The sequence below is a fragment of the Natator depressus genome, chromosome 2 (assembly GCF_965152275.1).
Source record: "Natator depressus isolate rNatDep1 chromosome 2, rNatDep2.hap1, whole genome shotgun sequence".
NCBI classification, from domain to species: Eukaryota; Metazoa; Chordata; order Testudines; family Cheloniidae; genus Natator; species Natator depressus.
Window position 1 is genome coordinate 262,345,327 of NC_134235.1, and position 15,734 is coordinate 262,361,060.

Genomic DNA, 15,734 nt, shown 5'->3' on the forward strand with positions numbered 1-15,734 from the left:
TTTACTCTGTATAAGGTAAGCTCATAAATTGTCTGCCCTCTGTAACACTGATAGAGAGATATGCACAGCTGTTTGCTCCCCCAGGTATTAATCACTTTCTCTGGGTTTATTAATAAACAAAAGTGATTTTATTAAGTATGAAAAGTAGGATTTAAGTGGTTTCAAGTAATAACAGGCAGAACAAAGTAAGTTAACAAAGTAAAACAGAACACGCAAGTCTAAGCCTAATACATTAACAAACTGAATACAAGGAAATCTCACCCTCAGATGTTCCAATAAGCTTCTTTCACAGACTAGACTCCTTCCTAATCTAGGCCCAATCCTTTCCCCAGTACAGTCCTTGTTAGTTCCAGATCAAGTGGTAACTCGGGAGTTTCTCTTGACTGACAGCCTCCTTTGTTCTGTTCCACACCCTCTTATAGCTTTGGCCCAAGGTGGGAATCTTTTTTCTCTCTGGGTCCCCACCCCTCCTTCTAAATGGAAAAGCACCAGGTTTAAGATGGATTCCAGGACCAGGTGACATGGTCACATGTCCTGCGAGACCCCAACCTTCATTCTTCCAGCGCTAGTCTGCATGTACCCAGGAAGTTTTGCAAGTAAACAGAGCCATTCATAACCAATTATCATAGGTAATTGGAGCCATCAAGATACCAAGCCACCATTAATGGCCCATACTTTGCATAGTTACAATAGGACTTCAGAGTTATATTTTGTATTTCTGCCTTTAGATACAAGAATTATACATTCATAGAAATAGGATGAACACACTCAGTAGATAAGCTTTGTAATGATACCTTACAAGAGACCTTTTACATAAAGCGTATTCCAGTTGCATTCCATATGTTTATGAAAATATGCTAATAAGTATAAATATAATGTAATGTCACAATAAGAAACTGAGTTCACGTTTGTGTGTGTGGGGTAAGGTATGTATTTCTTTTTACTTGGTAAGAAGAATAGGCATATGATTACCACATGGCCAGAGCAAGATTCATTTCATTTTATTTAATGTGGGTTTTGTAAATATTGAATAGATAAGTACATTGTTGCAGGGTTAACTGATTTTTTTTTTTTTGTTATGAGGCATCTCATCTGGGGATGGGAGAAATTTTTAATGCAAATTCAGTTCTTATTGTTGCTTTGTGTCCTGGACACTAAAATACACACCTCATGACACACACCCGCCTTCGCTCAGGCTTGTTCTTATTTTGAAAGCTTTTCTCCTCCAGGTGTCACTATAAGACAAGAACCACAGGACACCACAAGGTGGTCTGAAAATATAACTAGGCATTTTAGTTCATTTGCTATGGTATTAGATAAGATACCAAAAAGTGTATATGACATATCGAAAAAAAATTCCACATACTTCATTTTGTAAGGATACCATTTCTATGTGAGGAACGGATCATTTTGATGTAGGTTATTTCTTATTTGAACACTGGGGACGTTGGTTTTAGGCTCAATGTTCTCATAAGTTGCTGCTGTTCACCACAAGCTGACTTCCTGTAAAACTCCCAATTGTGTATTTGCTGATCAGTGGCTTTGGCTCACCCCACATCACGTATAAACAGAAGGAAGTTTAAATCATGCTCTTTTCATTTTCACATTTGTCCTCAGTCTATTCAGCTATTAATCTGACACTGCTGTTAAATGAAAGAAACTGGCAGCCAGTCATTCTTGATTAACACCAGCAGCCTGGAGGACAGTGAAGAAATTGGAAATATTGGCTTAATCTGAAGAAATAATGATTTGATCTTCAAGCTGAGCCTTCAACATAGAGGTAGCGTTAGAGAGTGTGTGTGTGTCTATCTGTCTGGGCAGGAACAGGGGTGAGGAGATGTGTGAAGGGGTTGTCTGTGTGGGCATTTAAGGTAAATTTAAAAATTGGTTACAAAGCTGAAAATGCTGCTGAGTTACCAGGAGACAATGCAGTGAGCATGGTGATCTCTCTCTGGGCATCAATTCTGCCTCATAGCTATTCCCAAAGGGTAGAAGGGAGCAGATGGGAAGAAATTAAAAGTTTTAAGAGAATTCATCAGATTTACAGGTGATAGAAATAGTTAATTTGAACAGCTGCAATAGCCTCTGGGCAACCGGGTCCATTTCTGGGCAGCTGTATTTATCCCAGGTTTGAGGAGATGCAAAGGTCTTGTTGTACCTTTTCCCCTGTGTCAAGTTTAGCTCTGGCACAGGGATGAACTGGGTCCTCAGACCCTCTCAGAAGTCATTGACCACCCCATAACCTAGTTGGTAGTTAGAAGGACTTCTGAATTTTTGGTTAGAAATATACTATTTCTATACTATTTATAGAAATATGCTGTTTTGAATCATTCATCAGCTAAGCAGTGAGAATAGGACAGGAAAGTGAGAGTTTTAATGATTCCAGCAATTGATGGGAAGAACACCAGCTTGAATTTTCAGAGCTCATACTATACCATCTAGATCCTAAATCTGTTACTTAAGTATTTTTGAAAAAAATGTAAGCTATTTGAAGTAATGCTTTAAATGGTTAAATCACGAACCATTTAAGATAATTTCAGTGAATTTCTTTACTTGGTTTTGAACTTAATTTTCCTAGTTTTGTATTTACCTGTAGATGATCTGACATACCAGTCACACATTTAATCATATATCAGTTCCAAAAATATACGTCAAAAAATCCCTACTGAGTCACCACTTGATAGAGAATTTTCTTGTCGTTCAGTGTGCGCATTCTTCAAAACAAACCGGCAAAATGCAAGTTTTGTTGGCTGGGTGTGGATAGAGTTGTGATGAAATTTGATCTCTATTAACATCTTTTCTTATTTGCCTTAGAAGAACATGTGGAGTCAGAGTAAAACCCTGAAGAGCTACTGATCTGAGGCTCTGATCCTGCAAACATTTATGTGCCATCTAAATCAATTTGGACACCTTGTGTTGTTAAATTTAAGCGTGCGTGTTAGTGTCTGCAGGATCAAGGCCTTAGCTTAGAACAAGAAACAACAGTGAAGCAAATGAGCAGAGGCAGGAAAGGCTGCGGGGGTTGCGGGTGATAAAGGGGCAGGGGAAATAAGTAATTCAAGCACTTCCTGTTATATTTACTACATATGACAAAAGGCGAGAGTACTTAACATTTGTTACATATGTATTCCCAGAGAAAAAGCTACGTTAGACTGGAGTTCAGGTTAAAGAATATTTCAATTGCCCTAAAAACAAGTAGTATAAATTGTGCAGGTTCAGAGTTAAGGTTCAATTTTAAAGGAATCCAAATGTGTTAAGATATGGAAATTCTCAGTGCGAGCACCCAAAGTAGTTTTGGAGAATTCAAGCTCTGCTGAAGAGGCGAGGTAGGAGTTTAAACACTACATCTAAAATATGTAGCTTCCTAGGAGCTACTGTTTCAAATTATAAAAAGAAAAGGAGTACTTGCGGCACCTTAGAGACTAACCAGAGCTGTAGCTCACGAAAGCTTATGCTCAAATAAATTGGTTAGTCTCTAAGGTGCCACAAGTCCTCCTTTTCTTTTTACGAATACCGACTAACATGGCTGCTACTCTAAAACTTGTTTCAAATTTAGTTCAAGATGCTGTAGATAAAATAATTTTCATGTAGCTTAGCATTTGGATTTCTCAGACCAAATCTGCAGTGCATGAGTTCTGTTGGCTGGGTGTGGACACAGTCATGATCAATTTTTTGCATGTAGGATTTGTCCCAGTGTCATTGACCAAATTGTCTCCTTCCCCCACTCTAGCACAGAGACCTGCCCACTCGTTAACGGCTGCCCTTCACCCCAGAGGCTGCTGCAGTTCCAGCATTTGTAAGTGGCAAACTGAAACACTCATTTGTCCCTCTAGGGGACAGTCCAATATTGCTGTAAGAGGGGGTCCATTGCATGTGAGACTTTTCCGGCATAGGACTTGGGTTGCCCCTATATCAGCTGAAAGGTCCCATAGAGAAAGCGCTAGTTCCAGAGTCTGGGTACCACTTTTCTGTATTTTCCTCCTGGCATCTAGATGTAGCAGATGCCTCACACCTCCGGCTTACTCCCCTTCTGGCTGACAATTACGCTACCAGCCCCACCTTTCCATGCCCTGCACCTGCCTTTTCAAGCAGAGCTGCCCCTCCTTTTGTTTTAACAACTGCTGAGATCTCACTGACCCTTTTCCCTGGCTAATCCCCAGGGTCTGGGGCATCTTGGCTGCAGGGGTTGCTGCTTCTTTACGAGCCTCAGAGAGCTGCTGCCTCTGGGCTCCAAACCAAGTCCCATTTCAGACCACACCCTATTCTGTTTTCTGTCCCCTGATCCCCTGTGGCCCAGGCTCTGTGACTTCCTCCAGACCTTTATTCAGCACCTCTGCTGGGCTCTGTCCTTCACGCGGCCTCCCCATCCCAGCTCTCCAAGTGCCTGGCTTAGAAATCAGGAGAGTTTTAAAAGAAAGAATAAATCATGTGGATTTTTTAAACTTCCCTGCCCAGCCACAGAATATGTGTGTGTGTGTGTGTGACAATGACAAGTAGAAACTTCAATCCTAAGTGCACAGAAAATGTGCAAAAACAAAGCCCCCAGCTTCCCTACTCACCTCATCCCTGGCTCCCTTCCCACATTGCTTCTGGGACCCCCTGATTCCCATTGGCAGGCGCCAGTGGCCCTCAGTCCCCAGGACCCCAACAGATCCCAGCAGCTGCCCTGTCTTCAACTTGCACAGAAGGGGGTTCCCCTGTGCTCCTTGCTCCACTGAGGGGAGATGAGGTTTGCTGCTGAGCTCCGAGTGAAAAGGGGAGGGGGCCCCTCTGCAGCCCTTTGCCCAGTTTGAGCCTCTGCCCAGGTCACATCACAGAGGGGCAACCGGGTACCACCCCTGACTGCTGCTGCATATGGCACAAGCAGCACAGCAACTGTGGGTGGTCAGAAGATGACACTGCAGGTGAAATCCCTGAGCTGCCCGGGATCTCAAGCAACTGCCAAAATCCATCCAAAATTACAGTGTTGTGTGTGTTGGCAAATGGGCCCCTGCTCCAGAAATTGGGATGCCTGCTCCTGGCAATTCCTCACTGGCTCAGCCACACATGTGCTTCCCATGTCCACCTCCAGCATGATAAGACCCCTCCTCTGAGCTCTGAATCCATGAATTGGTTCTTATCTGACTGTTGGTTGTATCCCCAAAGAGAACAGGCCCTTTTAGAGGCGTTACGCCCACAAGGAATTATTGGTCTGGAGACAGGACTGGGGTCTGCTGTCCCTCCCTTTCTACTGACCTATGACCATCAGGTGCAGTCCTTGGGGGAGGAGAAGAAAAGTAGCATAGTTGCTGGTTATCAGATTATGTGAATAATTAGTGCAGCGTTAGACATGCCCTTGTTCTAGCTTGGCTGTGCAGGATGGGTGCAAGAAGCCTTCCACCTCTGTGCTCCCTGCATCAGGCCTTTGACCAGTTCCAGTCCTTGAAACTGGTGGAAGTACATGCTGAGCTGTGCACTCGGGGGATAGAATCCACACTATAGGCGGCTGGGAGGAGGCAGCCCAGAGACAAAAGCATCCCAAGGGATGATACTGGATGCACAATTCCTCCCCTCAAGATTATGCCTGCTGAATCTCCCAGTGGAGACCAATGACTAAATGCCAGTGTGTAATGGTAAAGTAAAGCAGAAAACTATAGGCTGCTTAGCCTGGCATTAGTCCTGAGGAAAATCCTAGAAAAGATAATATGGGATGCAACCAGTAAAGAATTAAAGGATGGAAACATAATTAATTCTAATCAGCATGGTTTTATGGACAAAAATGAGATCACAAGTTTGGTTGATACACAGTAATGTATGATCATGTTCCTTTTTGGAGGGTCGTGAGTCTGGGGTTTTGTCCAGTGGTGCAAGTAAACAAAAGTTTTTGCCAGTATGGGAGGGGGAGGGCACACCAGCTAAGGGGGGGCATGTAACCTCCCCACATGACTCTGCCCCACCCCCAGCCCAGGACCCCCAATGCTCTTCCCATCCCATGTTACCTGCAGGGAGGGGGACTCGGGGCAGTACAGCAGCTGGAGGAGATGCTGGCAGTTCTGCTCCTTTCCCTGCTGGGGACTGCCACCTGACATGCTGACTTTACCTCTGAGCCGGTTTTCCCTGCCAGCTTGGGACTCCATAACCCTGCCTTGTTGAACCAGACATGCTAGCCTCCTGCAACACAGACCAGGGTCCGGTCCACTCCCCTCCCCAGAGTTGCAGACTTTAAGTGATCTGCTGAGCAGTTTTTGGTTATTTCTCATTGGGATCCAAACCCCATGTAAATCATTTTACTCTGTATAAAGCTTATACAGGCTAAACTCATAATTTGTCCACCCTCTATAACTCTGATAGAGAGATATGCACAGCTGTTTGCTCTGCCAGGTATTAATCACTTACTCTGGGTTTATTAAAGTGATTTTATTAAGTATAAAAGTAGGATTTAAGGGGTCTCAAGTAATAAGACAGAACAAAGTAATTTACCATGCAAAATAAAAAAACATGCAAGCCTTAGCCTAATACATTAAGAAACTGAATACAGGTAAATCTCACCCTTGGAGATGTTCCAATAAGCTTCTTTCACAGACTAGACTCCTTTCTAATCTGGGCCCAATCCTTTCCCCTGGTACAGTCCTTGTTAGTTCCAGAAGGCATCTTGGGTGAAAAGCAGGGGATTTCACATAACTGCAGCTTCCAACCCCTTTTATAGCATTGGCACAAGGCGGGTATCCTTTGTCTCTCTCTGGGTTCCCACCCTTCCTTCTAAGTGGAAAAGCACCAGGTTTAAGATGGAGTCCAGTATCATGTGGTCACATGTCACTGTAAGACTTCATTACCCACTGACTGGCATATAGGTATACAGGAAGGCTTACAAGTAAATAGAGCCATTTACAACCAATTGTCCTAGTTAATGGGAGCCATCAAGATTCTAAACCACCATTAATGGCCAACATTTTGCATTACTAAAGTAGAACCTCAGAGTTATATTTTATATTCCTAGTTTCAGATACAAGAATGATACATTCATACAAATAGGATGAACACACTCAGTAGATTATAAGATTTGTAATGACACCTTCCAAGAGATCTTTTGCATAAAGCATATTCCAGTTATATCATATTCACACTTACAAACATTTTTATAAAGCATATGGAGTGCAACGTCACACCAGCGTCACGCCCAGTAACACTAACAGTTTTCTATCTGTTCCCATTATACTAACAAACCCACCTGGCCAGGCAAAAACAATCTAAGCAGTGTTTTTGTCCTTTGTTTACACATATTAGTATGGATTCCTTTGTTAACATATATTAGTAAGAATGTAAAAAATCAAACAGGCAAGCAAGACCCAAAATTCTATCTCAGGCAAAAATACAGGCTTGATTCCTACATTGTCATTAACACTCCTAACACTTAACTACAGACTTGATTCTCCATCACTTGATGTCTTTAAATCAAGTCCGGATGTCTTAAGAAATATGCTATGCTCCACCAAAAGTTATAGCTTTGTCACAGGAATTACTGAGTGAAATGCTTTGGCCTTTGTATGCAAGAGATCAGACAAGATGCTCATAATGGATCCTTCTGGCCTTGAAACCTGTGACTATCTGTACTCTCTCCCTCGTGCCTTCCATGCTGAATAGATCTTGTGTAAGAGGTAGTTTTCTAAAAAGTAATACTGAGGACTAGTGGTCATTTGTTCCTGTTATTCTTCATATCTGATCAAAAGTTGGAACAAAAAAATCATCTCCTTCAGAGAAACTCACCAAGAATAGCCCTTTTTCAAAACATCTGCCCTCTCCCACTGTTCCCAAAGGAACAGAGCCGCAGGTTCCCCTCAGTTATAATGCCATGTTTCAAACGGGCACTACCTTCTATTGTTCTGAATTAGAGTGAAGTCAAAATGCCCCCAGAGAAGATGTAACCTGTCATATCAAGGAAGTGTGATGAGCTGGTGGGTCCAGATTCACAAGTCAGCTTAGGCATTGTGATGCTGAGCATTGCAACACTTACCTTTGGGCCCCTAGAAAAATCACAGGAACAACACTGTGATCCACAACACCTGAGTTAGGCATCTGGGCTCTCTGTACAAAGAGCTGAGAAAGATTGGTGCCTTAGAATACGATTGACAAAGTCAGCATACTAGGCGGGAAGGTGCCAAAGCTAGCCAGGGGAGATACCTGTGAGAAGGGTGTGTGCTAAGCCCTGTCACACTCTAGGAGACAGGTGTCTATTTATGCTGGGGATCCATGAACTGGGGGGAAGATGGCCACTCCTCTGCTTAATTCGCATGTGGGGCCCAATTCAGTAGCCGTGCTGAGCAGCTGCTTAACTCTGCACAACAAGGAGGATTTCCCTTTTAACCAGTGGTAAGGGTGCTCACCCAGGATATGGGAGACCCCTGGTTCAAGTCCCACCTCTTCCTGATGTGGAGAAGGGATTTGAATAGGGATCTGCCAGCTAGTCAGCAATGAGCTCCCGCTCCCTGGAGCGGACTGCAGTGTGAGAGCCAGTCATCATAGGCAAGGGGCATTTGGACCTGCTGCCTTTGTCTAGCCCCAGGCTACCCACCTGTAGCCTCAGTTTCTGCTCTGGGCCCTTATGCAAGGCCTCAGCCTGGGGAGTTGCTAGGCAGGAGCTCCCTAGCCCCTCTTGTCTTTCCTCAGCGCTGCTCTACCTCAGGTTGCTGTTCAGCTTCCAGGCAGCTAGGTCCTTCCCTCTCAGAAGCTAGAGAGAGAGTGTTAAACTCCTGGCTCACTGGCCTTTTATAGGGCCAGCTGCAGCCTGATTGGGGCATGGCCTCAGCTGTGGCTGCCTTCCCAATCAGCCTAGCCTTTTCTCGCAGCCCCAGCCCTCTCTCAGGGCTGGCTTTAACCCTTTCAGGGCCGGAGCTGGTGACCACCCCGGAATGGGGCATAAGCTTTCGTGGACTGGAACCCACTTTGTCAGATGCATCACAAAGGGGCCACTGCTTCCCCCAGGCTGTACCTCTGCTGAACCCCGAACACGAAAGCTTATGCCCAAATAAATTTGTTAGTCTTTAAGGTGCCACAGGACTCCTTGTTGTTTTTGCTGAAACAGACTAACACGGCTACCCCTCTGAAATAACTACCAGCAATCCCCTCTGGCCCTTCACCTAGCCAGTTTCTTGTGGATATCTCAGTATAATTAAAACTTGAGGAGGAATTTGAAGGAGAAGAGATTAGTGGCTTCATATACTACATGAGTGATCTCACTGATTTCAGTGCGACTATTCACATACCTAAAGTTAGGCACGTACTTAAGTGTTTTACGAGATTGGGGCGAGAACACTGAGGACTTAGCAGGACTGAGCCTTAAGGTAAAAGAGCAGATAAAGAGAGAGGGAAAGAATCAATGCCAAAGTGCAGGGTGCATTCTCTTCAGCCTGATGCATGAAAAGTCAAACTGTCAGGTAAGTTCTTATTCCAGTTCTGATTCCTGATGAAAATGTATTTGTATACATAGAGCAGTACACAGGAATGGCCACACTGGTTCAGACCAAAGGTCCATCTAGCCCAGTTTCCTGTCTCCTGACAGTGGCCAATGCCAGGTGCCCCAGAGGAAATGAACAGGACAGGGCAGTTTATCGAGTGATTCATCCCCTGCCATCCACTCCCAGCTTCTGGCAGGCAGAGGCTTAAGTACACCCAGAGCACGGGGTTCCATCCCTGAGCATCTTGGCTTATAGCCATCGATGGACCCATCCTCCATACCAGAGACTGATTTTCATATACCCATCTCAGCTTGAGTTACTGGCAGTTAGGAAAATTGATATGGCCCCAATCCTGCAAACACTTCCACGTGTGTGAATGTGAATATACCCATTGCCTTCACTGGGACTAGCCATGTTCTTAAACAAGACAAAACGTGTTTGCAGGATCAATGCCTATGGCTACAGTATAGCTTGGTACTTAAGCATATGCCTAACTCTAAGCACATGGGAGTAGTTCCATCGAAGTCACATGTCAATAGTACTAATTGTGATTAAAGTTAAGCACATACATAAGTACTTTGCTGAATCAGGGTCTTTATTTCTAAACTGGGAAAATTTGAGGAAAAAGAATGATGGACATTAAATATTAAGAATCAAAGTGTCATTTTCAGAACCTCACTATTCTGGCCATAATCAAGATTTCTAGGCTGATAGCGGAGTATTTCTAATACTGTAGTTTCTAAATTCTGAGCTTGGAGGTAAAAGGATGTTTTAAATAAATAACACACTTTAATCTATTTCAGAGAGAGATGAAAGAGAGGAAGAGCAAAGGAGGAGCCATAACATATGGTGAGAAAGTTACACCAAGAGCCTTGTTCTGGCCACATTTCTGTGCTTCATTCAGAGGACCTTCCTCTTCTCTGCACCAACTTTCAGTGGGAATTCCAGAGGGCTCTGTTCTGGGCCCCCTCCTATTTCATAGAATCATAGAATCATAGAATCATAGAATATCAGGGTTGGAAGGGACCCCAGAAGGTCATCTAGTCCAACCCCCTGCTCGAAGCAGGACCAATTCCCAGTTAAATCATCCCAGCCAGGGCTTTGTCAAGCCTCACCTTAAAAACTTCTAGGGAAGGAGATTCCATCACCTGCCTAGGTAACGCACTCCAGTGCTTCACCACCCTCGTCGTGAAAAAGTTTTTCCTAATATCCAACCTAACCCTCCCCCACTGCAACTTGAGACCATTACTGCTTGTTCTGTCATCTGCTACCACTGAGAACAGTCTAGAGCCATCCTCTTTGGAACCCCCTTTCAGGTAGTTGAAAGCAGCTATCAAATCCCCCCTCATTCTTCTCTTCTGCAGACTAAACAATCCCAGCTCCCTCAGCCTCTCCTCATAAGTCATGTGCTCTAGACCCCTAATCATTTTTGTTGCCCTTTGCTGGACTCTCTCCAATTTATCCACATCCTTCTTGTAGTGTGGGGCCCAAAACTGGACACAGTACTCCAGATGAGGCCTCACCAGTGTCGAATAGAGGGGAACGATCACATCCCTCGATCTGCTGGCTATGCCCCTACTTATACATCCCAAAATGCCATTGGCCTTCTTGGCAACAAGGGCACACTGTTGACTCATATCCAGCTTCTCGTCCACTGTCACCCCTAGGTCCTTTTCCGCAGAACTGCTGCCTAGCCATTCGGTCCCTAGTCTGTAGCGGTGCATTGGATTCTTCCATCCTAAGTGCAGGACCCTGCACTTATCCTTATTGAACCTCATCAGATTTCTTTTGGCCCAATCCTCCAATTTGTCTAGGTCCTTCTGTATCCTATCCCTCCCCTCCAGCGTATCTACCACTCCTCCCAGTTTAGTATCATCTGCAAATTTGCTGAGAGTGCAATCCACACCATCCTCCAGATCATTTATGAAGATATTGAACAAAACCGGCCCCAGGACCGACCCCTGGGGCACTCCACTTGACACCGGTTGCCAACTAGACATGGAGCCATTTATCACTACCCGTTGAGCCTGACAATCTAGCCAGCTTTCTACCCACCTTATAGTGCATTCATCCAGCCCATACTTCTTTAACTTGCTGACAAGAATACTGTGGGAGACCGTGTCAAAAGCTTTGCTAAAGTCAAGAAACAATACATCCACTGCTTTCCCTTCATCCACAGAACCAGTAATCTCATCATAAAAGGCGATTAGATTAGTCATAGATTATTTCTCCTCTGACCCTATTTATTTAGCACATAAATATTGTTTTACCTCTGTGCTGACAACTCACAAATCTCCACTTCTGACCTATCTCCTTCTCCCCAAACGAAAGTCTCAGCCTGTCTTTCTGACATGTCATTGGTGATGTCCAGCCTTCAAATCTATTTCAAAATGGCCATAACAGAGCCTTTAATCTTTCTCAGTAAAACTCTCCACTTTTCTTCTCTTTCTTAGTTACTGTGCCCAGCACCACCATCCTCCATGTCACTCAGGCCTATGACCTGGGCATCATCTTTAGCACCACCATTTCTTTAGACCCTTATCTCCAGGTCATGTTTACATCTTGCTGCTTCCTCCTGCACAGCATCTCTCGGATTCAGCCTTTCCTTTCTGTCTGCCCTGCTAAAACTCTCCTCCTCCTCCTCTGTTTATCTCTCAGCCTCCTCTCTGGAGGAGCAGTCTTACTCCAAGTCTACCCATTGAATATAGTATTGCATAAAACATAGAATCATAGAATCATAGAAGATTAAGGTTTGAAGAGACTGTGGAAGTCATCTAGTCCAACCCCCTGCTCAAAGAAGGACCAACACCAACTAAATCATTCCAGCCAGGGCTTTATCAAGCCGGGCCTTAAAAATCTGTAAGGATGGACATTCCACCACCTCCCTAGGTAACCCATTCCAGTGCTTCACCACCCTCCTAGTGAAATGGTGTTTCCTAATATCCAACCTAGACTTCCCCCACTGCAACTTGAGACCATTACTTCTTGTTCTGTCATCTACCACCACTGAGAACAGTCTAGATCCATCTTCTTTGGAACTCCCCTTCAGGTAGTTGAAGGCTGATATAAAATCCCCCCTCACTCTTCTCTTCTGGGGACTAATCAAGCCAGTACCCTTAGCCTCTCCTCATAAGTCATGTGTCCCAGCCCCCTAATCATTTCCGTTGTCCTCCGCTGGACTCTCTCCAATTCGTCCACATCCTTTCTGTAGTGGGGGACCAAAACTGGATGCAGTACTCCAGATGTTGCCTCACCAGTGCCGAATAGAAGGGAATAATCCCTTCCCTTGGTCTGCTGGCAATTCTCCTACTAATGCAGCCCAATATGCCGTTAGCCTTCTTGGCAACATGGGCACACTGCTGACTCATATCCAGCTTCTCCACCACTGTAATCCGCAGGTCCTTTTCTGCAGAACTGCCTCTTAGCCAGTCAGTACCCAGCCTGTAGCAGTGCATGGGATTCTTCTGTCCTAAGTGCAGGACTCTCCACTTGTCTTTGTTGAGCCTCATCAGATTTCTTTTGGCTCAATCCTACAATTTGTCTAGGACACTCTGGACCCTATCCCTATCCTCCAGTGTATCTACCACTCCTCCCAGTTAGTGTCATCTTCAAATTGGGTGAGGGTGCAATCCATCCCATCATGCAGATCATTACTGAAGATGTTGAACAAAACCGCCCCTAGGACCGACCCCTGGGGCACTCCACTTGATACCGGCTGCCTACTAGACATCAGGCCGTTGATTACTACCCATTGAGCCCGACAATCTAGCCAGCTTTCTATCTACCTTATAGTCCATTCATCCAATCAATACTTTTTTAACTTGCTGGCAAGAATACTGTGGGAGACCGTCTTCCTGGCTCATTGCTTCAACAATATCACCCTTCCTCTTTGCTTTCTTGCACTGGCTCCCCCTTTTCCACCCCTTCCACTGTCTTTAATTTTAAGTCCCTTCATAGTCTATGTCTGACCTACCTATCATCTCTCATACAGTAAGGGGAAGTGGACTTGCACCTCCACTCTGCCAGTGACGCTAGCCTTTATCACTGTCCAATTTTTGGAAAGGCACTTTTGAAAAGTCTCCCATGCCACCACCTGCACATGTCAGGAGCTCTCTGTAAAACTGCAAACATTATCCTCCTTTACATTTCTCCCTAAACCCACCTGTGCCATGGTGCCTACAAAACACATGACAATGTTGAGGCAGCTTATGTGCTGTAATCAGGGATAACAGTCTCACAATTATCTTTTGCTCCCTCCATCTGTTTCTTTTACTGACTTGTAGTCTCTGTATTAAATTTACATTGTAAGCTCTTTGTGTCAAGAAGTGTCTTTTGGTCATGACCTCCACCTCGTTGGTGAAGTGGTTCCTGGAGGTAGGGATCATCTGTTGTGACTTCTCCTCACCACAGCAGGGGTCATTTTGTGTGGGATGAGCAGGAAAGATCCTGTAGTGACCAGAGCACTGGACGGGACACAGGAGATGGGTTCAAATCTTGGCTCATCCACAGACCCTCTGTGTGACTTTAGACAAACCACTTAGTCTGCTTCTGTTCCTCAGTTTCCCCTCTTTAATATTGGGGTGGTTTCCCCTTATTTCCCAGGGCACTGTGAGGATATATCCAGGAATGATTGTAGGGCACTCAGATACTGTGGTGATAAGAGCCATATAAACTCTAGGGTCCTAGAGTCTAGATCACCACATTGTATTCTCTTCAGACTCTTGTATGCCCCTCATCCCCATCGAACTACTGGCCAGAATCTGTGGGCTGAAGGAACAACAAAAGGTTCTGTACAATATATTTTTACATTTCAGTGGGTGTGTTGAATTTTAAATGTTCATAAATGTAAAGGGAAAAATCAGGTAAACTTCTGCAAACACCCTCAGTCCTGACCCCCACGCCCACTCTCCACACAAAGATCTTAAGCCCTTCAACCACAACTTGAAACCTTCCTTCCTGCTATCCCAGGCTTGGTGTGTGCTTGAATGGAGAATGATAGATTTGCTTAATTGTGTTGTGGTTTAATGATGTGGCTGAATAGCCATTAATAAGGATAAAACGAGAAATTGGATTCCACTAGTGAACTCATCTAATTTGAATCTGTGTCCACACTGGTAAAAGACTAGTGTTCTGACCCATCCTGGGCCTCACAGCTATAATTATAGGAGTAGAAGTACTACTCAGGTTCTTACTCTGTCAAACTTGTTCCCAGCAGACCCAGATATGGGATCAGAACTGAGACTCATCCTTGTTGGTAAAAGTGGAGCTGGGAAAAGTGCAACAGGAAACTCCATCCTTGGCGAAGAAAAGTTTGTGTCCAAGCTCTGGGCAAAGTCAGTAACTTTGACTTGTGAAAAAGGGCAAAGGAGCTGGAATGGGAGGGAGCTTGTGGTTATTGACACACCTGCCATTTTTGACAGAAAGGTTTGTGATACAATAACTTCAAGAGAGATTGGTCGCTGTATCGCACTCTCTGCCCCCGGCCCCCACGCTCTGCTGCTGGTGACCCAGCTGGGCCGTTACACTGAGGAAGACAAGGACGCAGTGAAGCGAATAAAGAAGATTTTTGGAGTTGAAGCCGTGAGGCACATGATTGTCCTGTTCACCCGGAAAGAAGATTTAGGGGTTGACTCACTGCGTGACTATGTGAGAAACTCAGATAACAAAGATCTTAAGGGGCTGATTCAGAAGTGTGGGGACCGATATTGTGCTTTCAATAACAAAGCAACTGGAGCAGAACAGGCTGAACAAGTTTCTGAGCTGACTAAAGTGATCCAGGGAATGGTTCAGGAGAATGGGGGCAGGTATATCAGTGAGCGCTATTTAATTGAACAAAACATGAGACGCCCGATGGGAATAAATAAAACAGCCGCAGTGAAGACTGTGAAAGCAGATGGTCCAAAGTATAATGACATTCTTTTGGGCTTCGGGGTTGCTGCAGTTTGTATTGTTGTTGTTGTATTTCTCCTGTTTTATCTCCCTCATTAACAGCCATTAATAAAGTTTCATTGCAACCTAACCCGACTGCTTCCCAAACCCTGCCTCTCAGCTTCTCCGGCACCTCACTCTTATGCTAGTGCAGCACGTTCACACAAAATACAAGTAATAATGTTAATATTTCTTCCTTATTAACATTATGTATTATAATAATATCGAGTTCTTATATAGAGCTTTTCATAAGTAGATCTCAAAGTGCTTCACAAAGGAGGCTGGTATCATTCTCCCCATTTTATAGATGGGGAAACTAAGGCTCAGAGAGGTGACGTGATTTGCCCATAGTTACTCCGCAGGCGAGTGGCAGAA

General features: G+C 44.5%; 1 protein-coding gene and 1 long non-coding RNA gene across 2 annotated transcripts; both read left to right on the plus strand.

The window, feature by feature from the left end:
• Positions 1-1,597: 1,597 nt before the first annotated feature.
• LOC141983433 (uncharacterized) lies at positions 1,598-10,268 on the plus strand. The gene is made up of 3 exons (XR_012638368.1): positions 1,598-1,780; positions 3,731-3,796; positions 10,235-10,268. It is a non-coding gene; the product is annotated as an uncharacterized LOC141983433 (long non-coding RNA).
• A 4,386-nt stretch (positions 10,269-14,654) lies between these two features.
• LOC141983431 (GTPase IMAP family member 2-like) lies at positions 14,655-15,419 on the plus strand. The gene has a single exon (XM_074946564.1). It carries the CDS (start codon positions 14,655-14,657, stop codon positions 15,417-15,419), a length of 765 nt encoding a protein of 254 aa, XP_074802665.1.
• The last annotated feature ends 315 nt before the right edge of the window (positions 15,420-15,734 follow it).

What these genes read in the sequence shown, in the direction of transcription:
- LOC141983431 (XM_074946564.1), top strand. Translation starts at nt 14,655, where the DNA reads ATGGGATCAGAACTGAGACTCATCCTTGTTGGTAAAAGTGGAGCTGGG.